The sequence below is a fragment of the Peromyscus californicus genome, unplaced genomic scaffold (genome assembly GCF_007827085.1).
Source record: "Peromyscus californicus insignis strain IS unplaced genomic scaffold, ASM782708v3 Scaffold_8__1_contigs__length_139910024, whole genome shotgun sequence".
Classification (NCBI taxonomy): domain Eukaryota; kingdom Metazoa; phylum Chordata; class Mammalia; order Rodentia; family Cricetidae; genus Peromyscus; species Peromyscus californicus.
In genome coordinates, this window is record NW_026294606.1 from 9,132,089 (window position 1) to 9,158,861 (window position 26,773).

At 39.3% G+C, this 26,773-nt stretch overlaps 1 protein-coding gene across 13 annotated transcripts in view; it reads right to left on the minus strand.

Moving 5' to 3' along the window:
• Positions 1 to 26,773, minus strand: part of Nsd1 (nuclear receptor binding SET domain protein 1) — a 112,191-nt gene that overhangs the window by 49,347 nt on the left and 36,071 nt on the right. For all 13 annotated transcript variants that reach the window (XM_052729467.1, XM_052729473.1, XM_052729465.1 and 10 more), the window contains 4 exons: positions 13,261 to 13,385; positions 11,619 to 11,889; positions 9,126 to 9,235; positions 4,103 to 4,178 (listed from right to left, as the gene is read on the minus strand). In XM_052729467.1, the coding sequence (XP_052585427.1) occupies positions 4,103 to 4,178; positions 9,126 to 9,235; positions 11,619 to 11,889; positions 13,261 to 13,385 (582 nt within the window). The remainder of the gene's footprint in view (positions 1 to 4,102; positions 4,179 to 9,125; positions 9,236 to 11,618; positions 11,890 to 13,260; positions 13,386 to 26,773) is intronic.

Here is a 26,773-nt window from a genome sequence, read left to right on the forward strand (position 1 = left end):
GTAGTAAATGCTCTTAATTGCTAAATTACTACTTCTCCATCCCTTGTTTCCACCATTTTAAATAACTTTCCCCTAATTTTAAAGTACTCAGGCCCAGAATTATAAAATGCAAATATAAAAAATTCCCATCATCTTTTACTTTAAAATTCACTGAACGAATATATTATTATAAATTTTGTTTAGTTTTGTTTTGTGAGACAGGGTTTCTCTGTGAAGACCAGGCTGTCCTCGAACTCAGAGATCCACCTGCATCTGCTTCCTGAGCGCTGGGATTAAAGGTGTGCGCCACCACCACCCAGATTTCAGTTGCAATTTTTATCCTCCTGTCATTAGAACAATTTTCTTCTGATGTTCTAGAACAGGGTCTTACTCTGAGCCTCAGGCTGACATCAAACTAATAAACAGCAGCCCTTGTGCTGAGAGCATAGGCATGTGCCCTTACACCTTGTGGTGCTGAGGATGGACATACAGTGCTTTGTGCATGTTAGGCAAGCCCTCTACCAAGTGACTCTAACTATCGTCCCTAAGTCTAGTGTCTTAACACTGTCCAGGCTTTACAAAGCATAGGTCTGTCCTTAAAAGGGGTAACATGCCAAGGATTATGTAATGGGACTTAAGAGGTAGCCTCAGCGTGCCTATTTAGGGAGGTCCTTGGACAATGATCCCAGGAGACAATGGAGGTTTTTGTTGGGATTATTCACCTCATGCTCTCTGGTATATTCTATAACTGTGGCATTCCTGATTTAGTAGGAGAAAGAATGGATTTGAAAATCATGACCTATACTTATACTTATGGGTAATTTAGTAAGCATTTTAGACTGATATCTACTTTAGCATTTGATGGTGAAATTTGTCTGGATACCAGATATAATTTTAACACAATAGCAATGATGTATGCAGTATTTAAAAATGATCTGCATCTTCAAAAACACTCTATCATCTGGTCACAAATGGTGTGTGTGTGTAAGCACAGAGATGCTATAGCACGCAGAGGAGAATGGAGGTGGGTCCTGGCGATTAAAGTCAGATTATCAAGACATGCAGAAAGTGCCTTTAGCCACTAAAGACATCTTTCCTGGCCCTGATCTGCAAACTTAATCAGTTAAAACACTTTTAATTCAGTTAAAACTCAATTAAACTTAATTCAGTTAAAACTCAGAGATCTGCTTGCCTCTGCCTCCCAAGTGCTGGGATTAAAGGCGTGAGCTGCCACACTAGGCCTTTATGCTTAACCTTTATGTGCTCTTAAAATCAGATTTATTGCGAACAAATCTGTATCTACTTTAAAGTACTAAAAGCTGGAGTGGGAGGAAACTTTAAAAAAAAAAAACAGTTCCAGGACATTCATGCTAGTTAATGAATGAATGAATTAATTAATTAATACCACTGTTTCTGACTACTCTATGGAGATGAGAAGTTACTAGAGTAGGCAATAGTCCAAGATCAAGAGAAGAGTTAAGATTAGTTTTTCTTTTTACTTGGAGGTGCTAAGAAGGGAACTCATGTCTCATGAATGCTGGGCAAGTGCTCTATCGTGAGTTAAGAGTTTCTGGAACCTGTATTCAAGAAAAAAGAAAAAAATTTTTTTTGTTTTATTATGTAGCTCTGGCTGGCCTGGAATGCATTATAGAAACCAGGCTGACCTTTAACTCACAGAGATCCACTTGCTTCTTCATTTTATCAGTAGTGAGATTACAGGTGTGTACTACCTTGCCCGGCTATACATACAAAATTCTTACGTGCTGAACCATGTAGGTAAAATTTTCAAAGGACAAAGCTTATAAAGGTTTTTACTTATTATTTTATGTGCATTGGTGTTTTGCCTGTGCATATGTCTGTGTGAGGGTGTCGGGTCCCCTGGAACTAGAGTTACAGACAGCTATGAGCTGCCATGTGGGTGCTGGGTATTGAACCCGGGTCCCCTGGAAGAGTAGTCAGTACTCTTAACCACTGAGCCATCTCTCCAGTCCCCAACTTACAAAGGTTTTTTAAAAATAAATGAACAAACCATTGAAGTTCCAGAAAAGAGCTGACATTATCTGCAAGCCATTTATTTTAAAAGCAAGCAAACTAATGGACAAGTGATCGCCATGACTAAAACCAACCAGTGTATCTGCTAACATACTTAACAATCATGGATCATGTTATCAGAAATGTACATCTAAGATTTTGCCAGCAGAGCACATCTAGTGCCATGTGCTAAAATTTGAAGTGTTATTTCAATGACTCTAAAGCCAGAACACAGTTTGTGAAATTTCAAGTAATAGAAAAACAAGCCCTGAAAAGTCACTACGGGGGATAGGCTTGGTGGCACATGCCTTGAATTCCAGCATTTGGGAGGCAGATGCAGGCAGACCTCTGCGAAGTAAGAAGTCAGCTAGTCTACATTCAGTTTCAGTACAGCCAGGGCTATATAAAGAAACCCTGTCTCAAAAAACAAACAGGATGGTGACAGCCACATCTTTTACATAAAGAAACTACTAGAGCCCGGTCTACAGAATGAGTTCAAGGCCAGTCAGGGCTACAAAGTGAGATTCTGCCTTAAAAAAAAACAAAAACCAATTCAACTACAGGGTCAGAAAAGGAGAAGTCAAGCTGGAAGTAGGTAGTAAGTTTCCTCCATGTTAGCCAGCTTTCATAGTCTAGACGGTCCCATTATAGTGTTAGGGAAGCTACAAAACCTGCCAAACAAGCTGTGCCCACTGGTGGCATGACTGGTCTAATAGTGGAGTAATCAACCACTGTTTTAATGAATCTGAGGCCTGCTCCATTGGCTGGAATTCATAATTGGTACTATAAAGCAATCAAAAGCCCTTGACTAGGAAGGCCACAGGTCTAGGAAGGGAGGAGGGGAACACCTGGTTTGTTGTTTTTGCTGTACGACATGTGGCCAAGCTACTATGTCTATACCCATAGATCAATGCTGCTTTCAGTCTTGAGCAGAGACTTTCTTGCAGTGGGCAGTAGTTAATATAGACATTTATAACAGGTCAAAGTGCAGAAAGTAAGTGGCTGTAGAGTACTCAGAACTAAACAGTACATCTACATCAACCCACTAAAGATGAGGGAATACTGTGAAATAAGGAACAGAATGACTGTAAGAGCCAGGGAAAGGAGGAATGCTGTTGAACCCTGTCTTCTAAGGAATCAGTGAAAGCCAGTAACAGCTGAGGGAAAGGGAGAGCAGTTTTCTTCAGTGGTACAGTCACTAGGAACTTGCCCATTTCCAGTCAATAACACCCCACCTATGTTCATGCAAGAAGCTAACTGAAATCAGTATGTCACGGTAAAACAAAGCAACAAAAAGATGGATGCAGCTGGGGATCTATAGGGGAAGCATTATAGTGGGAACAGAAAAAAAAAGGAAGTAGAAATAAATTTTTCTTAAAAGAGACAACTGAAATAGAACAGGATCAAACATATGTTCTCTTTTTCAAGCATATGCTAGCTGACCAATGGTCACAGATGTACGAGAAGAAACTAAACACAATTTAGATATGATAAAAAGTAAACTAAAACTTTTTTTTTTTTTTTTTTTTTTGGTTTTTCGAGACAGGGTTTCTCTGTGTAGCTTTGCGCCTTTCCTGGAACTCGATTTGGAGACCAGGCTGGCCTCGAACTCACAGAGATCCGCCTGTCTCTGCCTCCCAAGTGCTGGAATTAAAGGCGTGTGCCACCACCGCCCAGCAAACTAAAACAATTTGTGAAGGACAACTCAGATGATTTATGATTTCCTTCTCAAACTGCACTGGACATTTTCTAACAAAGAAATCAAAACTGAATCAATGCTATGAAATTAATAGTACAATCTGGAGAGTTAGAGTACTTAAGAAAATTAAGGAGGAACTGATATTTCACAATTGGTCCAAATATTTCCTTACTTAAAAAAAATAGTAATAATTAAAACTTCATTTAACTAGTAACAGCATAAAACTTAAAAATAGCTATAAATCCCTATGATTTCAGAAAGCACACTGTGGTCAGAAAGTCTCAAAACTATAATTGTACTAGTACATAATTTTATACACGATATTACCTTTCTAGGCAAAAAAGTGCTTTAAATTTGCCTGCTTTACATTTTCTCAATATCAAAAATACTCACCTCCACCGAACTCTTTCAAATGAGATGAGGCACGGGAGTCACCAATGCCGTTCTCCAAGCGACCCACTTCAAAGCACTGTAAATAAGCAAAAAGCAATAGGATTTACTTAGGTACAGAAAACCATTCTTTAGCACCTTATTGCCAAAATTAAGGATAGCTACTGTCATAACAACAAATCCTGGGTTATTGTGGCAATATCTACTATCAGCACAATAATTTAAGTACTCAGAAAGCTGAAGCAGGAGGACCACAAGTTGTAGGTAGAGATTAGATAACAAGATCTTGCCTTAAAACAGAAGAAAAAAAACAAAAGAGCAAAAAAACAAGGACCATACTGGCTGTGGTGGTGCATCAGGAGTTCAAGGTCATCCTCTGCTACATAGGGAATTTTAAGCCAACCTGGCTACATGAGACCCTGTCTTAATTCTGTGTTTTTATGTAATATAGACACACAGACACACACAAAGACACACACACACACACACACATACACACACAACTTAAGTTTCTTAAGTCGAGAAACAAATGTGAAATACTTGATCGATATCCATGTCATCATTATGCAAGGACCCAATTCTCTGTATGTTCGATTTTAGTGAATGCTCTGTTTAAATAAGTACTACATCAAACAGAACTGACAAACTAACTCAGTGAATAATGAACATAGAAGAGAAAAACAACTCTAAATCATGGAATAGCATGACAGCTTACCACTACAGATTAAAGTTTTTATCAAACCCAAAAATGAAGTGGGGGACTCCATTTACAAGGAGAACGGAGACCAGTTACAGGGGATAAGGGGTACTGGAAGCAGAGTAGGAGAAGGTAAGGGCTGAGAGCAATGGACAATGGAACACGGGTTCAAAAAGGCCATAATGAAACCCACTGCTTTGTACACTAAACCTAAAACTCTAGAAAAAGGAGAGAAAACTATATCTGGCTATAGTCCTTAAATAAATGATATTCTATTAATATGAAAATAAACACTTGCAGGACAATGTGGTGCATGCCTTTAATTCCAGCACTCGGTAGGCAGAGGCAAGTGGATCTCAAGAGGCCAGCCTGGTCTACAGAGAGAGTTCCAGGACAGCCAGGGTTATACTGAGAAACCCTGTCTCGAAAAACCAAAGAGAAGAAAATACTCAAAATGAGGCTGCCTTCTAGACATGACATTGCTGTTACACTCATAAACTCACATGGCAGTTGTAGCTGAGTGGCAAGAGTATTTGCCTAGAATGTATAAAGACCTGGGTGCAGTCCTCAGCTCCCCACTCCCTAACAACCAAATGCAAAACCTCCAAGTATTATGGCACATGCCTGTAACCATGCCTAAAATTCCAGCACTTAGCAGGTTAGGGCAGGAGGATTGATAGTTTGAAGTCATCCTGGGATATATAGTAAGACCCTGTCCTAAATAATTATTTTTGTTAAAGAAATTAAGACATAATGTTGCATTGCGGGGGGGGGGGGGGGGGGGGGGGGGCATATAGGTTGTTGTATACAAAGACCATGTCTTGCTGTGGGATGTCTTTCTGTATGCTGTGAATACGTGTTACTCCCATTGGCTAATAAATAAAGCTTGGCCTATGGCAGGGCAGAATGGATCCAGGTGAGAAAATCCAAAAGAGATAGTAAAAGGAAAAAGGAGAGTAAGGGGAGACACCAAACCACCATCTAAGGAGCAACATGTAATGGGACACAGGTAAAGCCACGGGACATGTGGCGATACACAGATTAGTAGCTGTGGGTCAAGTTAAGTTATACGAGCTAGATAGTAAGAAGCAAGAAGCCATGGGCCATACAGTTTGTAGTTAATATAAGTCTCTGAGTGATTATTTTATAAGCTGCTGTGGGACCATGGGGCTGGGTGGGACTGGAGAAACTCGCAGCTACCACGTCTCAAAATAAAAATAAAAAAACTTAAAATGAAATATAAAGCACAAATACAAATCAAATAAGTTAGTATGCAGCAAAAATTAGGCCCTCAGAACAGGATTATAAGACCTAAGCTTGCTCCAGCTAGGTAAGGACAAAAGTCCAAAAACTATGATTTTATAATATTCTGGTTTTTCTTTTTGAAATTCATTAAAAAATATTTTTTTTATGGTTCAATTATTTTGTGTTCTTGGGGAGCAATGTGTGCATGCAACTATAAGGGACTGAGGTGGTCAGAGGACAACTTAGAGTTGGTTCTTTCCCCCCATCATGTGGTTCTAAATCAAATTCAGGTCATCAGGCTTGGTAGTAAGTCCTTTACTCTCTAAGCCATCTCTCAAGCCAAACTTCTAAAGAACCAATACCAGTCATTTTTGATAACAGAATTAATTTTCTACTTCTGTGTACCATTAATACTGGATTTTTCACTGTTACTGAAAAGTAATTCTGTAACTGCAAAATCATGACATCAAACATTTGAACTTAAAGAAATTTTAATACAGCTAACTCATTTCTGAGGTGTTACACAGAAACAGTATCAAAGTAGATCAGTAGCATAAAAGAAATAACACAAGTCAGGTAAAATGTTTTCAGCTTGGGGGTGGAGTGGGGTGCAAGCCGGCCATGGCTTCTCATGCCAGTAACTCTAATAGTTGGGAGGCTGAAAAAGGATCATAAACAAACGAGGCCAGCCTATTATATACAGTAATTGCCAGTACAGACTACAATAGAGCAAAAACCTGGCTTTAAGTAAATAAATATTAGCACCAACTTTATCGTCATTATAAAGTTTCTTAAATTATTTTCACTTGTAAAGAAAATCTCAGTTTGGTGATACAGACTAAAATGAAGGTTGCTGGGGAGGCTGAGTGAGGCAGGAGGTTCTCAAGTGCCAGGTCTGCCAGTATGCCCAAGTAAACTGCCCGCCAAGGCAATTTAATGAGGCCCCGCCCATAGAACAAAGAAAGAAGGGCTGGTGAAACAGTGGCATGAATGTTAGGGGAATAACCAACCACTTTTTGAATTGGATTTAAGGCCTGATTCATGAGACAGAATCCATACCTGACGCTGTCAATGAGGCCAAAAACCCACGGCTAGATAAGTCATGAAAGTGTTTTCCAGACACAACAGATTAGGATGCACATTGAAACTCAGATTCTGACAGCATGCACATATTCAAACAAGACAAAACCCCAGGACAGAGGAGGGAGGTGGACATGAAGTCTTACCACTAGTTGAGGAGCTATTGCATTTGACTGTTAATGGATAAGAGAAAGTTAGTGTAGTACACTTGGTATATCAACCACACTCCAGGGTAAGCACCAATGCCAGGAATAGCTAGTCAACACAAACCGGACTCCATGATTTTTTGTTCTTTACCTCCAAAATTATTTGTTTATGAAAGACATTAATCCCAGTACTTGGGAGTCACACACCTTTAATCCAAGCACTTGAGATCTCATGCCTTTGCTTGGGAAAGACACATGCCTTTAATCCCAGCATTAAGAAGGAAGTGATATGGTGGGCAGAGAAAGGTATATAAGGAGTTAGGAGACAGGAACTAAAGTGTTTCAGCTGAGGAAAGCCTTTTAGGCTGAGGAGTCCTAGAGGTAAGAGGTGGCTTATTCTTTTATGTCTCTAATCTTTCAGTATTTACTCCAATTTCTGGCTCCAGGTTTTTTTTATTAGTAAGACTATTTAGCAATTCGAGTTTGGAGGTGGGGGGACAACACAGAAATATACCACAGAATGCATGCTGAACATGTGTGAACTCTAGGCTTAATTTCTGATACTGCCAAAAGGAAAGAAAAAGACAAAACCAACAACCACCTGAAGCCAGCTCATGTCAAGGGTATATATTACAAAACAGAGAGATCAAGTCCGCATAAATGAAACTCTGTAGTTTCTATATAAATTAATCTGCATTGCCCCCACCTCTACCCTGCCACAAGGGAAGTTTTGAGAACTTCCCTTTGGATTATTGAAAATACAAATACTACATGCACTGTTTTCTCCTACATATAGCATAATATATAATAGATCTGAATTTTTAATTAGGCACATGCAAAACTATAATATTATACTATAATAAATTATGTGAATGTGATTTCTTTCCTTCTCTTTCTTAAAATATCTTATTTGTACTATATACCAGAGTTCGTGTCTTCTTCATATCTATTTTATGCATAAGCCAGTCCCTCCTCTTCTAAAAAGGCTCATTTTTATCACAAAGTAGATTTGCTTTACATAGTATTTCCCATTAATCAACTTCTCCAACTCTGTTGCAAAGGTGGCGTATCCACTTTTGTACCAGCAGACAATGTTTCTATAGTAATTTTTAGATATTTCAGTTCAAACTTATTCCTAAATCTGTTATTTTTTTTCCGATTTTTTTTATAATGTCTCAATTCTTGTAACACACCTCTATGCCATCAATTGGAACATACTTTCTGGTTTATGTGTTCCACCCACAAATGCAATGCCTTTTCCATTTTTACTGGGCACTTCTGTAGTCTGAGGAATAGTATCAAAAGTTTCACAAATTTCTTTTTCTTCATAATTTCATGGGTGGATGGTTCATTCTTAATATATTTCTCAGCAAGCTCAATATACAGTTTTCTTTCTTCATTAACTCAAGAACATTTACCTTTCCCCTTAAAGAAAGCACTTACTAGGCTCTTTAGCATATCTAAACTGCCACTTGCACTTTGTAATCACAATAGGTCAAAAGGATTACTTGAAAGCAGACATTGTGATAACATGAATTAACACAGTAACCCACACAATGACACAGATGGAAAGCCTGGACAAAAGGATAAGTCATATCCAGAACATAAGATACTGTAGCATGGTTATCTTATCACACTCTACACATGCATTTTAAATATGAATTGTGTATTTCTTGACTCTGCCATTTAATACTTTCAGAGTACAGTTATTAGTTACCTGGAACTGCAGAAAGCGAAGCCACAATTAGGGAACGATGACTATGCATATCAGTGTTAAAAATATTACTAAAAATGCAATTTTTTAAATCATGTATTTCCTGGTTTTAAGCATATTTTAGACTGGACAAAAATAACGTACCTTTCTAGAAAGGCCAAGATCACCCTTCTTGGGCATAAATCCAGGGTCTAAATCATTGGATTCAAGAAGTTTCTTAGTTGGTTTTCTTTGACGCTTACTTTCATAATTTCCTGAAATGCACATAATTTTTCCTTAGATGTTTTAGAAACTGAGCACACGCTAATTTTGAAAAATGAAAAATCTGTATTAATATGAGTCAAATTCTTGTTTGCATTTTTCATCATGTTATAAGGAAGGGTACAGTAAGAATGTATTATTCTAAAATAGTGCTTACTAAAACACATTAAATATTACTCAATGAAGACACACATTAATTAGTGTATAATGACTGTGTGCATGTGTGAACCACAGAATAAGGCCAAAATCAAAACTAAAGTTTTAAGACTAAAGTGCATTCATAGCCATCAACCGAGAGTGAGGATAAAGAAAGTAGAGCAGGATTCTGGGCACAAATGGACTAGAACTACATAGTTCAAGGTCTTCAAAATAAAGTAAAACAAAGCTAGGCGGTGGTGGCAGCACATGCCTTTAATCCTAACAATCTGAAGGCAGAGGCAAGAGGATTTGTTTACGGAGTGAGTTCCAAGACAGTCAGGGCTATGGAGAAAGCCTGTCTTGAAAGCCAATGCCCCCTCCCAAAGACAAAAAAAAAACCAAACAAACAGGAAAACAAGCTGGGTGTGGTAGTTCACCCCTTTAATCCCAGCACTGCAGAGACAGAAGTGAGTAGATCTCTGTGGGTTCAAGACCAGCCTGTTCTACCTATAGAGTTCCAGGATAGCTAGTGATATAGAGACATACACACTCTCTCAAAAAAGGAAATAGGTAAAACAAGTAAATAATCCTACAATATAAATGTGTATGCTTGAGCACACACATCTGCACATACACACGTTTGTGTGACACAGTAAGTACTTATTCATGTTCCTTAAAACATATCCTTTATTTTGGCGAGATGGCATAGTGTATAAAATCACTTGGTGCCAAGCCTGACAAGTTAACTTAAGTTTGATTCCAGAACACATGTGATAGAAAACTGTCTCCCTGAAAGTTGTCCTCTAAACTCCACAAATAAATGCAATTTTAAGAATCTTTTAGGAGTGGACATGTAGCTCAGTGGTAAGGCACTTGCTTAGCCTGTGTCAAGCCCTAGGTGGGATTCTTGGCATGGCAAAATTTAAAATAGCACAACATAAAACAAAAATCTTTTTTTTAAAGGAAAAATACCAGTAACTAATGTTGGGAATGTATAGATAATAACTTATTATTATCTAAATGTGAGGACATGTAGGAGTTCCCTCCACTCCTTGGCTGACTACAGTAACCAACAACCAGGGGGTGATAGAAACGTTTAGATTTCATTCTCCCCAGGTGACATAGGAAATAATGAAATGAAAACCAGTTGGAAATGAACTTCAAGGGAATACTGAAACTTACTAGATACTTACTGGGTTTTCAAAACTCAAATACTACACATTAATTCTTTTTATGCTGATGTTAGGGTATACCTGTGGAGGCCAGAGGTCAACTTTACAAGTTGTTCCTCAGAGGCCGTCTACCTTGTTTTCTGAGATTTAGTCTCTCACTGGGGCCAAGGGCTCACGAATTACACAAGGCTGTCTCTGTCTGGCATTACAAACGTGCACCCCTACACCTGGAATTTTAATATAGGTCCTAGGGAATGAACCGCAACAATCACCTCATTAACTGAGCTATTATTCCAGCTCCGATTATGGTCAGTTTATACATGATCAAACAACTTTAGAGAGTAAACAAATATCCAAGGAACACATGAACTGGTAGAGCTAGTAGGTGAAAGAAAGAAACTTAGGTTTCGCCAGGTGTGGTGGCACATACCTTTAATCCCAGCACTTGGGAGGCAAAAGCAGGTGAATCTTTTTGAGTTCAAGAACAGCCTGGTCTACAGAGTGATTTCCAGGAGAGCCAGGGCTACACAGTGACCCCATGATGGGGACAGGGGAGGCTTAGGTTTCAAGTTCTTGTTTTTTCCTTTCAAGATTTTTATTTGTTTGTTATGTATAGTGTTCTGTCTGCATGTGTGCCTGTAAGCCAGAAGAGGGCACCAGATCTCATTATAGATGGTTCTGAGCCACCATGTGGTTGCTGGGAATTGAACTCAGGACCTCTGGAAGAGTAGCTCTTAACTTCTGCACCATCTCTCCAGCCCAGGTTTCAAGTTCTTATTTCCCCTGTGTGCAGCACTCCTACTTGTTTGCTGGTTCACACTGCAGCTGATCAATAATCATAAAAGGACAATAAAACAAGGTAGCTTCTAAAAGCATTTCCTTCATAGTGCTCCACAAATTCATCTGTGGTCAGAAGCATATCAAATTAGCCACCATTTTAGGGATTTCCTCGAATAAAACTGTTGTATACAGTAAAAGGTGTCAGCTTCACAACAACACATAGTAGAAATTTCCTGCTGCATCCAATCATATCTGCTTATACACTGAGACCCCATCCCCACCTTACCTGGTGTCTTAACAAGCAATTCCTCAGACTCAAGGGCAGGCCGCGGAGAGACTTCTGGAGCCACAGGAACAGATAAGGTCAGCTGTGGCAACTCAGCATGTCCAACTCCAAGATCTGACTGAGCCAAGGGCCCTTCCAAAAACGGAGCCTCTCTTTCAAGAACTGGAGGCTCTTCTTTAGTTGAAATCAAAGAATTCTCATCCACCTGCTTGTTCTGAGCACTAGAGCGACATCGGGCAAGAAGGTTTTCGTCTTCACAGCGGGAACTTACCTAAAATCAGTAGGTACAAATAGAATACCCAGGCCAAAATTATTAGAATTTACAAAAAGGGCATTAAAAAAATACAAGAGATTCTGGACTGAGCAGTGGTGGCTCACACCTTTAATCCCAGCACTCAGGAGACAGAGGCAGACTCAGGCGGATCTCTGTGAGTTCAAGGCCAGCCTGGTCTACATATCAGTTCTTGGACAGCCAAGGATACACAGAGAAACCCTGTCTTGGAAAAACAAAACAAACACAAGAGACTCTGACACTTGCTAGGATGATATGGATTAGCTTACGGATATTATGCTAAAGAAAACAGAACAAGTATTACAAAACTCCACTAATCTGAATCTAGAAGAATCAAACTCATAGAGATGAAAAATATAATACGAGAAATGATAGAAAGGGGAATTATTTGGCCACTAAGTATTATTTTTCAGTTTAGGGAAACAAAAATTTCTAGAGATGATTGACACTTATGGCTGTATAATAGCATAACTATGCTTACTATTATAGAACTGTACAGTAAAAAAAAAATATTAAAAGTCTTTTGATTTTATAACCACTAATAAAATGAACAGACAAGGTTCGTCAATACTTTTTTGGGGTTGAGGGGTGGGTGGGAGAAAGTTGAGACAGGGTTTCTCTGCGTAGTTTTGGTGCCTGTCCTGGATCTCGCTCTGTAGACCAGGCTGGCCTCGAACTCACAGAGATCCACCTGGCTCTGCCTCCTGAGGTGTGGTGCTTCGTCAACACTTTTTTTAAACCACAGAGTAATGGCTAATACAGTAAAGGACATTCCTTGGCTACTAATTACATACATACTGCTTATTCACAAAGGTATAAAATAAAGCTAAAGAGATTAGTCAACACTATGACAACTTTAGTTCACTAAAAAAAAAGTTAGGGTAAAACTATGTATTTTGACATCATTATCCAGGTTGTTTTTTGTTTGTTTGTTTTTGAGGCAGGGTTTCTCTGTGTAGCTTTGAAGCCTGTCCTGATCTCACTTTGTAGACCAGGCTGGCCTCGAACTCACAGAGATTCGCCTGGCTCTGCTTCCCTAGTGCTGGGACTAAAGGCGTGCGCCACCACTGCCCAGCATTATCCAGGTTCTTAATATTGCATCATAACAATATTCCTAAATATTTAAATACTCTTCAAAAGCAGAGGGGAAAATGAACAGAAATGTAAGTAGATTCACTTATACACTTTCTGAATGACTAATACAGGGCAGGCAGGCACTGAACTACAAGCTAATAGAAAAACCCAAAACACCAGAGAAGGCGAGATCCCAGTGAAAGAAAGGATTGTCTTCTGAATATAAAATATGATACTACAAGTGAAACTACCATCTTCTGAAATGTTGCAGCATACCTTATGCACTTGTTCCTGTACCTTCTTTTGTTTTTTCTTAGGAGCAAATATCTGATCATATTCTTCTGTATATTCCAGAAGCCACTTGCTTGGCTTCCTAAGGCGTTTCTTCTCTGACCGAATAGCTAAAAAGAGAAAATAATTTCACTATTAATTAATGAATTTAATTAATTAAACTTACTCTTTCATGAAACCACTACTATACCCCTGAAAGTAAATTCCTACTTACTAAGAGGCTCAAAACGATTTTAAAAGATATAAATGGATCTGGTTAAGAAGTCTGACATTATTTGCTACAGTTTATCAAAAACAAAACTTGGGGAGGGGGTGTCACTTTATATAAACTAAATTCCCCATACACACAATTCTCCCTTAGTAAGGAAAAGATTAAGCTGAAACCAGCATTCCGTATAGCAATACAAAGTTAGCATCTATCTAAAAATAAAAACACAGAGTACTAACTGGGTAAACTGGAGCAAGGACCAGGTCTTCAGAATAAGGAAAACCTTGGGAACTGGGCACGATGTCTAAGGCAGGAAGACTACTGCAAGTTCAAGGCGAGCACAGGCTACACAAAGTTTCATGCTAGCCTGGGCTTAAGAATAACTTTGTCTCAAAAACAAACAAAACAGCAAACACAAAAACACAAACACCTTAGGGAGTCAAGCTCATGACTTCTAGAAGGATATACAACCTAACAGGGTAAGGTATTTGCTCCATTTCTCCTACTTGGTCTTACTTGGTCTCAGTTTTAAAACATTTACTTTGATAAAATTTAGCACACTGAAGCCCCTTAGTACTAGAGCTAACACCTACATAACATAAAGGCATGGTCTGTTTGGGAGGCAAGAGGTTATTTGACAAACTATGTGGAAGCTGTTCCTGCCTCAAGTGAATATGGTATTGCTGCTTTTGATGAAAAGGAAAGCAATTAGAAGCTAGTTGTGTGGTGTGCACCTTTAATCCCAGCACTCAGGAGGGAGCGGCAGGAGGGTCTCTGTGAGTGTGAGGCCAGCCAACTCTACACAGAGAGTTCCAGACCAGCCAGGGCTGTACAGTGAGACCATCTCCAACAACAAATGAATGTATTAATTCAAGAAAGCCATCCTGAGACCACAAGGAGACCCTATCTTTTTTTTTTTTTTTTTTTTTTTTTTTTTGAGACAGGGTTTCTCTGTGTAGCTTTGCGCCTTTCCTGGAACTCACTCTGTAGCCCAGGCTGGCCTCGAATCACAGAGATCCACCTGGCTCTGCCTCCCGAGTGCTGGGATTAAAGGCATGCGCCACCACCACCAAGCAGGAGACCCTATCTCAAACAATGAAGAGGAAGGGGAGTGGGGACAAGAAAATGTTGAGGTCAAATATTAAAAGGTCGGAATAGTTATTAAAAGTGTACGCCTACATTGCTACCTATGTAATTAGGCAGCTACTCAAAGCATGAAAAACCAAATGTAGAGATTTTTTTTTCCCAAGCAATGTGACAAGTTTCCTCAAGTTCCTACAGCCATGATGATGTTCCTTCTACAAGGGATCATACCCTCTAACCCTTGAAGCCTTCACTTGGTTAAAAACAAAAAAACAAAAGGCCAATACAAGGGCTGGAGAGATGGCTCAGAGGTTAAGAGCACTGACTGCTCTTCCAGAGTACCCGGGTTCAATTCCCAGCACCCACAAGGCAGCTCAGAGCTATCTGTAATTCCACTTCCAGAGGATCTGACACCCTCATACAGACATACATTAAATAAATAAATCTTAAAAAAAAAAAAGGCCAAAACATACCTTGGATTAAATATATACATTTATACCCATGTCTTCATGCTCCGAGGAAAACTATAATAGATTATAATTTAATAATTTCCCCATTAGACATCTGAGTTTTGCAATACTAATAACATTTATTTATAATGGGGAGGAACACCAAACAAATGTTAAGAAACCTATAGGTTCATTATTTCCAACCACTTAACATTCAAAGATCTCCAATCCTCAGTTCAACACACCAGGCAGAAAATGGCATCTCCATTTTATAAAAAATGCAACTAAAGCTCAAACAGGGAAAGCGGCTTATCAAACTTACCATGTTTTTATAACTCAATTACTGAGGTAGGCCAGCCACAACAACAATCAAAATCTGGCAACTCTAAAATCCTTGGGTGTTTTTTACTAAAGCAAGCTCCTGGGTTAGCACTGTATTTGTCCTTCACTCCTAAACAAAGTCTCAATCCCAGGTCTCAAGACTGTCTTGTTCCCTTTCTTCTTGAGGTTGCTGTTCCCATTACACAGTAGGAATTTGACTTTCTCACAGAAAATACTCGGGCCAAGCTTCAGTTTTCTGTCTACTTCTTGGAGGCAAACAAAGAAGCCAGCAGAGTGCAAAGGAGTAGACATTAGAGAGAGATAAACCTGTATTCAGTACACCTTTTAGGTTTCTGCATGATCACATGCATTGCTCCTCACCAAAATCATGTAGAATACAGTAAAATTTTAGGGTCTCAGTTGGGTGTAGTGGTACACACCTTTAGTCCCAGCAGAGGCAGGCACTGGAGGCCAGTCTGGTCTACAAAGTGAATTCCACAACAGCAAGGGCTACACGCAGAGGAATCCTGTCGCAATCTGCCCCCCACCCCATGCCTCCTCCCTAAAATTAGGGTCTGAAAACTATTAATTTAGACCTTTTTTGAGTAAAGTTTAGTGGATTATAGAGTCAAACTATTCATTTCTATTTGGTCTATGGCTTTTTTGCCACAAAGGCAAAGGTTAGTAGTTAAGAGAGGCTATACAGTTCTTAATGCTTAAAACATTTTCTTTTAGAAAAAAAAAAAAAATACCAGCACTTTCCTTAAATAGTGTAACAAACTATGAAGTGAAAATACCTAGTAAGAACTGACTGACTTAATAGCCAGAAGATATATTCTTTTTCTTTCTTCCTCCCACCTACATACACAATACCACAACTCTCCACCTACATTCTCCCCTAAGATAGATTGCCCAAACAGTCACAACACTTCAGACAGTGGAAACAATCTGGAAGAGTGGGAAGAATTTCCCTAATCCACTCCCTCTTTTTAATTAATTAATTAATTTTTTATTTTGTTTTATGAGAAAGGGCTTCTCTGAATAGCCCTGGCTGTCCTTGATGCAGGTGGGCAACATTAGAACAAAAGGAAATGATTTTGCAAACTAAGAAAAAGGATAATCAAGAAAAGGATGAATACAACACAACCTTTTGAACTCTGGAGGACAACAGTAAGAGTGAATGACAAGCAAATGAACAGATGGTAAATCATGCAAGCTTTTATACAGGCTGAGCAGCAAGAGTGAACAAACCAGGACCTAAAACTCATCACCACTGAAATTCTCAGAAAAGAAACAAGCTCATATTCCTATTCTACAAGTATAAACTCTCAAAAAGGAAAACACTGTATTGTGGAAAATGGACATAAACTGCTTATACTGGTAGGTCTAGCAATAGAGCACACACACCAGGTAAAATAATAAAACAGCCCCAAAGCCAAAACAAGCCAAATGGTAATCAACTTAAGAACAGATAAAATAGGGTGTATATATAGCTATGCTAAGTACTAACTGGCAGTGGAAACAAGTCACTGCTACGTGTTACCATATATAATCCCATCCAAGTCAGAGGAGATACAGTGTGCCTGTGATACGGCCAAAATACATATGGTGAAAGAAAAGCAAAGCTAAGAGACTATGTTCTAGCTGCACTCGGGAGGCAGAGCCAGGCGAATCTCTGTGAGTTCGAGGCCAGCCTGGTCTACAGAGTTGAGTTCCAGGACAGGCTCCAAAGCTACACAGAGAAACCCTGTCTAGGGGGAAAAAATATTCCATTAATATGAAATGACAAGAAAAGCAAATCTTTTTTAACAAAAATTGGATTAATTGTTGTTTGAACCTTTGAGAAGAAACAAGGAGTGAGTATACACAGGCTAGTGGGCGCTTTCTGGTAATGACAGAATGTATTTTTTTTTTTTTTTTTTTTTTTTTTTTGGTTTTTCGAGACAGGGTTTTGATGCCTGTCCTGGATCTCGCTCTGTAGACCAAACTGGCCTCCAACTCACAGAGATCCACCTGGCTCTGCCTCCTAAGTGCTGAGATTAAAGGCGTGCATAAACCATTCCTTTTTAAATTATGCTTGAGCTGAAGTATAAGTGAAAGGAAATGAACACAATATAAAAAACACAAGCCAAGCCTGACTCTTGTTACATACACAAAAATAAGCATCCACTTGAGCACGTGAGTTTACCTTCCCTAATGGAAACCAGTGATTTCTTTGAACAGCAATGTATTTGATCAAGAACCAGAAGTAAGCTAGGCATGGGTGCATGCCTTTAATTCCAGCACTGGGGAGGCAGAGGCAGGCAGATCTCTGAGTTCAAGCCCAGCCTGGTCTACAGAGTAAGTTTTAGGACGGAGAAACCCTGTCTCAAAAAACACTTGGAAGGAAGGAAGGAAGGAAGGAAGGAAAGAAGGAAGGAAGGAAGGAAGGACCATAAGTGATAATCTGGAAGCAGAAGTAAATCTACCATGAGAGGCTGAGAAGATACAGAATTAGACCTTGCCTTTAAAATAATTATAAAGAAACGGTGTGGGGGGGAGGTGGGGCGCGGCACCAGAAACACGCCTCTTATTTCCACACTTGGGAGGATTCTGAGTTGGAGGGTGACTTGAGCTACATAGCAAGTGAACACTGTTGCACACTTCCCATCATCGACTACAAAGAAACTGGGAGTAGAGCTCAGCAGTAGAATGTAAGCTTTGTGCTCAGTCACAAACAGCACCAACAAAACAAAACAAAACCAGCCATAATGGCACAGACTCAATCCCAGTTACTCCAGAGACAAAGGCAGAAAGATCACGGAGTTCAAGGCCTGCCTAGGCTACTGTACAGTGAGTTCAGTTCCAGCCTAAACAACTTAGTGAGACCCTGTCTCAAAATAAAAAGTTAGAAATGGCTAAGGATATAGACTAGTTGACAGAGAGCTCACCTACCACATATGAGGCCCTAAACTGAATGTCCAATACCACAAAACAAGGCCCCTATAACTCACTCCACGAGGCCATTATTACCACAATACTAAAACTAGACAAAGACTATCACAAACAAGAAAACAAGTCAACATAATTTAGATATAAATGAAAACACCCACAAGCAAACCAAACCTAGCAATTAAAAAAATCATACTGCAAACCACAACCAAGTGCAAATGATATGAACCCTAGGACGACAAGCTAAGTTTGATACACACTGATAGATACAGGGAGGTTAGAGCCAAATCAGCTCCACATTATATCTGACAAATTAACCAAGTACGGTATGGTGGCTAATCTTAATTGTTAATTTGACTAAACAGAAGCACCTTGGAGATTAGGTAAGCAGAGCTCTGGCTTTATGGGGGTGAGGGTGGGGGTGGGATCCAGAGAGTATCCAGAGGGAAGGGAGGAGACCAACCCTGAATGTGGCTGGCATGACCCAACAGGCTGGGGATCCAGAAGGAGGAGGAAATCAGTTAGCTTAGACATGGCTCTCTATTTCCTGTCTGCTGTGATGTGAGATGTTCTATTCTGTAAGCACAACAGCTGTTCTCACCATGATGGACTGACAGCTCTGAAATCTTAAGTCAAAACAACGAGAAACTTACTCACACACACAGGGATAAAAGGGAAATTCCTCAACATCAAAAATCACTCACAAAAATAGCTAGTGATATAATGAAAAACACTACATGGTTTTTCTCCTAAAACTGAGAATGTCTGCTGCTCTGTCCACCTCTGTGTCACAGCACGAGAGATTTTAGCAAGAATAGTTAAGCAAGGAGTAAAGTAAGTGAAATACAGAGGAGAAAGGACATAGTAAAACTACGTTAGCAGACATTACACTGAGAATCTAAGTGAGCTAATTAACAAGTTAAACAAGTTTTCATATCAATATGCTAGGCTGGGAAGTTGGCTCAGCAGCTAAGGTCTTCCAGAGGAACTAAGTTTGATTCCTAGCACCCACATGGTGCATCTGTAACTCTGCAGGCACAGTGAACTATTTAGGGGTCAGCAAGATGGCTCAGTGTGTACAGGTACTTGTTTAAGACTGATGATCTGAGTTAAACCCTGGAACCTCCATGGTGTAAAGAGAAAATCAACTCCCACAAATTGTTCTATGTACATGCTTACAAACACAACATATAAATAAATAGGTCAATAAATGAATGTTAAAGGGGTTGGGGATTTAGCTCAGTGGTGGAGTGCTTGCCTAGCAATCGAAAGGCCCTGGGTTTGGTCCTCAGCTGGGGGGGGGGGGGGGGTGTGGACACAAAATAAAACACAACAACAAAGAAAACCCCTTCTTTTCGGGAGGCAGAGCCAGGCGTATCTCTGTGAGTTTGAGGCCAGCCTGGTCTACAGAGTGAGTTCCAGGAAAGGCGCAAAGCTACACAGAGAAACCCTGTCTCGAAAAACCAAAATAAAAAAATAATAAAAAAAAATGTTAAAAATTAAGTTGTGGATACATTTAACAAAAGTATAAGACTTATAAACTGAAAATTACAAAATAATATGGAAAGAAATGGCATGTACAACTTAGATGTCATCCCATATTGATGGACTGAAAGCCACAACAGCAGCACTACCTGAATGAAGCAGCCAATAGCTTTCAGCACAATCTCTATCAAAATCCCAATGGGGGGCACTGAAGAAATTAACAAATTTAATGTGAAACACAGATTCAGAGGTTGAAATCATCTTGGAAAAGTACAAACTTCAAACATTCACACTCTAATTTCAAAAATAAATCACTTAAACCCTGCAAAACTACCATTCTAAGAACTGTGATATGGATAGCTTCTCCTTCAGAAATGGACACTGGAAGTGGAGAGACAGGCTCCAGAGGAAAGTTCAGAATTGTGGCTATTCAAAGGCTGCCTCTTCTCTGTAATCCAAACAAAAGAACTGGGTGCTGAAGATATTGTTCAGGCAGTAAAGTACTTGCTGCCAAAGTGTGGGATGAGTTCAGATTCCCAGTGCTTATGTAAGTAGTTGGGCACAGCATTACATGCCTGTAATACTAGCACTTAGAAGGTAGGGAAGAAGTATTTCTGAGGCCTGTTGGCTGACCAGTCTAGCTAAATTGCTGAGCTCCCGGTTCACTTCGACATCCTAGCTCAAAAAATAAGGTGGAGAGCAATTGAAGACATCTGATGTCACCTTTACATATTTGCTGCCAGTTTATTTTCAACGTGTGTCAACAAGACCACACAATAAAAAAAAGAACACTTTTTCTAAAGAAACAGGGTCACTCTGTATCCCAGGCTGGCTCCAAACACTCAGCCACCATCCTGACTTATCGTAACAAGTGCTAGGATTATAAGCATGAGCTACCACACAGCTAGTAACAACAGTCTTTTTCAATACTATAACTGAGTCAAAAGAATACCAACTTGTACAGGAGTAGAGCTGGGTAGCCTAAGTCATACCATTACTTTAAGAAACTGGATTAAAGGCTCTAGAAAAAAATGCAGGTCTAAATCTTCATGAGCACAGATTATACAATGTTTTCAAAATATAGTATCAAATACAAGAAAAGATTTTTTCAAAATTTTAAAAATTCTGCACTTTAAAAGGTTATGATCAAGAAAGCAGAAATACAACCCAAAGATCAGTTTAGAATACTTGTGTATCACATCTACTACTAATATCTAGAAAGAAGAACGCTTATGATTTAGAGACAAAGAGCTCAATTATAATCACAAGAAGGCTCATGGGTAGAATGCTCATCCAGCATACATTAGGCCCCTGGTTTATCCCCAAAATCACACACACACACAAATACCCCATAACAATAATATAATAAAAAAAAAAGACATTTTTCAGACAAAAGTATACAAATAGCCAATTAGGTACATGAAAAGATATCCAAATCACTAGTCAGAGAAATGAAAATGATTTTTTTTTTTTTAACAATTTCAGACCACTCCACACTCACTAGAATGGCTACAATAAAATAAGTGTTGATGGGCATCGGGAGAAACAGAAACTCTCATAGTGCTACTAAGAATATAAAATTAGATAAAGCAACTTTTCCAACAGTTTCTCAAAGGTCTAAACACAAAATTACTAAATCATTTAGCAATTCCATTCCTAGGTATATAGAAAAACATGTAACCATGCAAAATACTGTACATTTGTAACAGCATTATTCATAAAATACCAAGTGTAAATAAACACTCCCAAATCCACCAACTGATGGAAATAAAATTAACACATCCATACAATGTAATACTGTCAGCACTAAAAAGACAAAGTGAGAGGTTCTTAAAAAGCAGAATAAGCAGCCCTAGTCCTTGTTACTACCAGAGATGCTGACACTTATGGTAACTCCAAACTCAGTTAAGACATTGCAATCCCAGAACAGTTATAATATAAAAGGGTAAGAAGAACTTTTCACTTTCTCAGAAATTGTTTCTCACCAAACCAGTACAGCTCTGATACAATGGCAGCTTCAGTTTGTTAGGTCGGGAAAGGAGGGCTAGGATAGGACTCAATATAAAACAAAGAAGGGGAAAATGACTCCACAGACGAACTCTAAGAAAACACATACAGTCCATAAAGAATTCAAAAATATTGTCTAAGAAACTCAATTATCTACAAGATAACAATTAAAAATAAATTTCAATCAATGCATGAGCAAAATTAAAATATCACCACAGGGAAAATTCAAAACAACAAAATCCTGATATTAAAGAATAGAACTGAAACGGAAGGTTTTTGTTTTGTTTTGGTACGGTTTTTCCCGACAGGAAAAGCTCTGGCTGTCCTGGAACTCACTTTGTAGACCAGGCTGGCCTCAAACTCAGATATCTGCCTGTCTCTGCCTCCGGAATACTGGGATTTAAAAGCATGCACCACCACTGCTCGGCCTGAAATGAAATTTACTAGAGGAATTCAACAAAACAGAAAATGTGATCAAGTAGGAGAAAGAGAAAACCAGCAAACTCCAGACAGAATTCCAAGGGCTGGGTGTCCAGCTCTGACCAGAGTGTTTACTTAGCACATATGCAAGGCCCAGGTCCAATCCCAGCACCTTACCACATCCTGTGCCTTAGTTTCTTTTCTTTTTGCTGTAAGAAAACACAACAACAACAAAAATTTAAGGGAGAAAGAGCTTCAAAATACTTTAGCTTACAGTTCAAGGCAGCAGGAGTAGAAGCAGTTAGCTACATTACATCCCGACAGAAGAGAGAGGTGAATGAACTTATACAGGACAGGGCTGAGCTTGCTTTCTTCACTTTTACAACCCAGGCCCCACAGTCTTCCCACACTAATTAAAGTAATCAAGAAAATCACTCACAGGCATGTTCAGAAGCCCATCTCCCAGGTGATTTTAGATCTTGTCAAATTTACAACACTAACCATTGCACCCTTCTAAAAATAAATAAATATATAACAGGTAATTAAAAACTATGCAATCAAAGGAATAGAAAAAAGAAAAAGGGTGAAAAAAAATATAAAGACAAGAAACCAGCAAGTGCACCAATAGACTACATAATGTTTCAAGAAAAAAAGGACCAGACAGGCGGTGGTGGCTCACGCCTTTAATACCAGCACTTGGGAGGCAGAGCCAGATGGATCTCTGTGAGTTCGAGGCCAGCCTCGTCTACAGAGAAAGATCCAGGACAGGTACCAAAAGTACACAGAGAAACCCTGTCTCAAAAAACCAACAACAACAAAAAAATCTGTTTTCTTTCTATTGGGCATGATAAAATTAATTCAATAGTTATATACATTTTGATTTGCTTTGAAAATTGTAAATTTATAAACTCAAGTTCCATTTGCTTTTGGGATACCATCTTACAAGGACTCCAATTTGCAGTAAGGCTCATTAAGGAAGGGAATGGCTCAGTTGCCTTTAGTCTACTGGCTATGGGTTAGGGCTTCTGTTGGTCTTTTCTGTGTCGAACACACACATTGCAAGCCCAGCGCCACTTTGAGATCTTTGGCAGCAGTGAACTCTGCAGCTCACACATGATTGAGCCTGTATGATAGTGAGTATTCAGAGATGGGTAATGCCTGGGGGCGCTCACCAACCTAAGACAGAGTGCCTGTGTGGCCTGGGCAGGCGTCTCCATGATGGGTAAGGTGACCTGCTGATGTCCCATGCAACCTAAGTCAGAAGCTCATTTTTTAGTAAAAGGAGGACCTGTAGATCCCAGGCCCCCGTTTTGGGTAACTGTTGCCTTGCTTGCTGACCTTGACCTTGATATCCTCCCTATGCTAATTCCCTGCCGGGTTCCACCCTCCCGAATGCTTAAGGGAAGTTCCTTATCTGTGTATCCTGCATAATGGGCGTTAACAGCTTAGATGCAAGATTGTAAAACATAGTAGTGAACTTCTGCCCTCCGGGGTTCTCCCATTGTGCTGTAAGCCTGTATTTAAGACCTCCTCCCTCCCTCAATAAACGGCATTCAGCAAAAATAAATAAATAAATAAATAAATAAATAAATAAATAAATAAATAAATAAATAATAAAATAAAATAAAATCTTGCCGGGCATAGTGGCACACGCCTTTAATCCCAGCACTCCAGAGGCATTCAGATCTCTGTGAGATCAAAGCCAGCCTAGTCTACAAAGTGTGTTCTAGGACAGCCAGTGTTATGATACATTGTTTGGGAGACCCCGAGGGTATCCCTCGAGTGCAGGGAAACATGCTGGCATGCTGGGCAGATGCAGGGGGTGGGGGGCCACGAGACACGTCATGGGGGCATGGCATTGGTGGTGACCATTCATTCACAACCCAGGCACTGCATCCTTGAAGAAAGTGTTTATTATAATAGAGAGATAAAGAGACAGAAAGACAGAAAGGAGAGGAAGAGAAAGATGGGGGAGTGGAGGGTGCACACTTCATGGCAGAGAAGAATTTCCTTAAAATGAGGCTTTTATGTCAGGACATAGGGTGTCGCCAAGGGGTAGGTCAGGATATTAACAGCCAGAGCTACTACACAGAGAAGGCCTGTCTCAAAAAACAAAAGTGAATGAATAAATAAATAAATGAAAAAAAAGAAAGAAAGAAAAAAGAAAAAAAGGACCAGAAACTTGCTTGAATAAACTTCCAAAATCTGAGGAAGAAGAGGACATAGAAATTAAAATTCAAAGGACTCCAAAAAATGCTGGAAGTTGCCTAGCACCTATAAAGGTCCTGAGTATGACACCTAGAAATACAAGGGAGAGAAGTCCATACTGTGATACATCACAATTGTTGAAAAGAACACAGAGGATATTAAAGCCACCAAGAAAGCAACTCATCACATATAAGGGATCATGTTATATTTTTCCACAGATTTCTTAAATCTTATATATCAGAAGGAACTAAAAGAGTACATTCAAAGTGCTGAAGAGAAAAACTGCAAGCCAAAATTATATCCAGCAAAACTGCCCTTCAAAACTGAAGGAGAACCTGGGTGGTGGTGGTACACGCCTTTTATCCCACCACTTGGAAACAGAGGCAGGCAGATGTCTGTGAGTTCAGAGGCCAGTCTGGTCTACAGAGTGAGTTCCAGGACAGCCAGAACTGTTACAAAGAGAAATCTTGTCTTGAAAAAAACAAACAAAACAAAAAAACCCAAACAAACAAAAGTGAAGGAGAAAGACTTTTCAGACCGACAAAAGTTGAGGTAGTTCATCACCTGAAAGCAGAACTAAATACACATCAGACAGCAATAAGAAAACATATAAAAATTGGGTTTGCTGGGCAAGATCAATATTTATATACTGAATTCTATAAGGTTATAAAAAATAGTGTATAATTCTGGTAAATAATTTAGAAGACAAAAGTATAAAAAATAACTGTACCAGCCACATGTGGTTCCTAGCCTAGGGAAACAGACAGGAGGCCCTCTGCACATTCAAGGCCAGCTTGGTCTGTCTTTACAGGGAGTTCCAGGACAGCCAGGGCTACATAATGAGACCTATGTTCTCAATAAATTAATTAATTAAAATAAAAACAATCATATCCTAAGTCAACACAAACAGTAAACAAAAGATAGCAGAGATGACAACACTGATATCAAACAAACTATGCTTGTCAAAAACGGTCACAAAAAAAGGAATGACACTATAGAATGACAAAATAAGCTTAAGAGAAAGTTAACATCACAGTGCTCAAATATATGAAACAAGCATTGACCAAATTGAAGAAACAGATCACAGTTAGACAAAGCAATTTCACTGCCACTTTATAACAATGGAGACGACAATCAGGCATGGTGGCTCATTCCTGTAATCCCAGCACTGGGGAAGCTCAGACAATAAGATCACCTGGACTTAAAGGCCAGCCTGGGTTACATACTGAGTTTCAAGCCAACATGACTAGAGCATTAGACCCTGTATCAAAAAACAAGCCAGGCATGCTGGCTAATACCTATAATCCTAACACTGTGTTTGAAACAGGTGGAGACCAGCCTAGGCTGTGAGGCAAGCAAGTCCCAGGCCATGTTGAACTACAGAGTGAGGCTGCCTCAAAAGAGGAGTGGGGGTGGGGCAGGTGGGGTCAGAGAGATGCCTCAGTGGGTAAAGGCTCTTGCCACCAAACCCGACATAATAGAAGGCAAGAATCAACTTGAAAACACTATCCTTGGGCTTACACACATGTGCTAGGGCTACCACACACAAATAAATAAAATAGGACAACCACCCAAAAATTGAAAGATGGTAATTAGACTTGAACACCGCAGGTTACTAGACTGAACACATATACACTGAAAATCCCACTGAAGAGTAGAAGAATCTACATTTCTCTCAAGTGTACACAGAACAGTCCCCAAAATACATTATGCTCACAAAATATGTTGTAAGAAATTTATGCAGGAGGCAGAGGCGGGTGGATCTCTGTGAGTTCGAGGCCAGCCTGGGCTACAGAGTGAGTTCCAGGAAAGGTACAAAGTTACACAGAGAAACCTTGTCTCAAAAAAAAAAAAAAAAAAAAAAAAAAAAAGTTGAGACAAGTGAAAATACTAGAGACTGAAACATGATATTCAGCAAAAGTAGTACTAAGAAGGATAATTGTATTAGTAACTACCTATAGTTTTTGTTTGTTTTAAGCCAGGCCCTGGGGCTAGAGATGGCTCAGCAGTTAACAGATATACTGTACACACACACACACACACACACACACATTAAAATTTTTCAATCTTTAAAATAAAGGGGAGGGGGAATCAGGTTTAGTTACATTCATGTTCCATAATCCCAGAATTGAGAAGGTAGAGGTAGGAAGAAAGATCTATCTACAAGCTGAAGGCCAGTATAGCAAGTTCCAGGATAGCCTAAGATATGAGAAACATACAAAAATTTAATCCAAAGTTAGAAGGAAAAAAGTACAGCAGAAATAAATAAATAAATAAATAAATAAATAAATAAATAAATAAATAAATAAATAAAACTGAGTGTAGAGAATACAAGAAACAACAAAAATCAGAAGCCAGGAACGTACATCAGCTAAGGCTTGCCAAG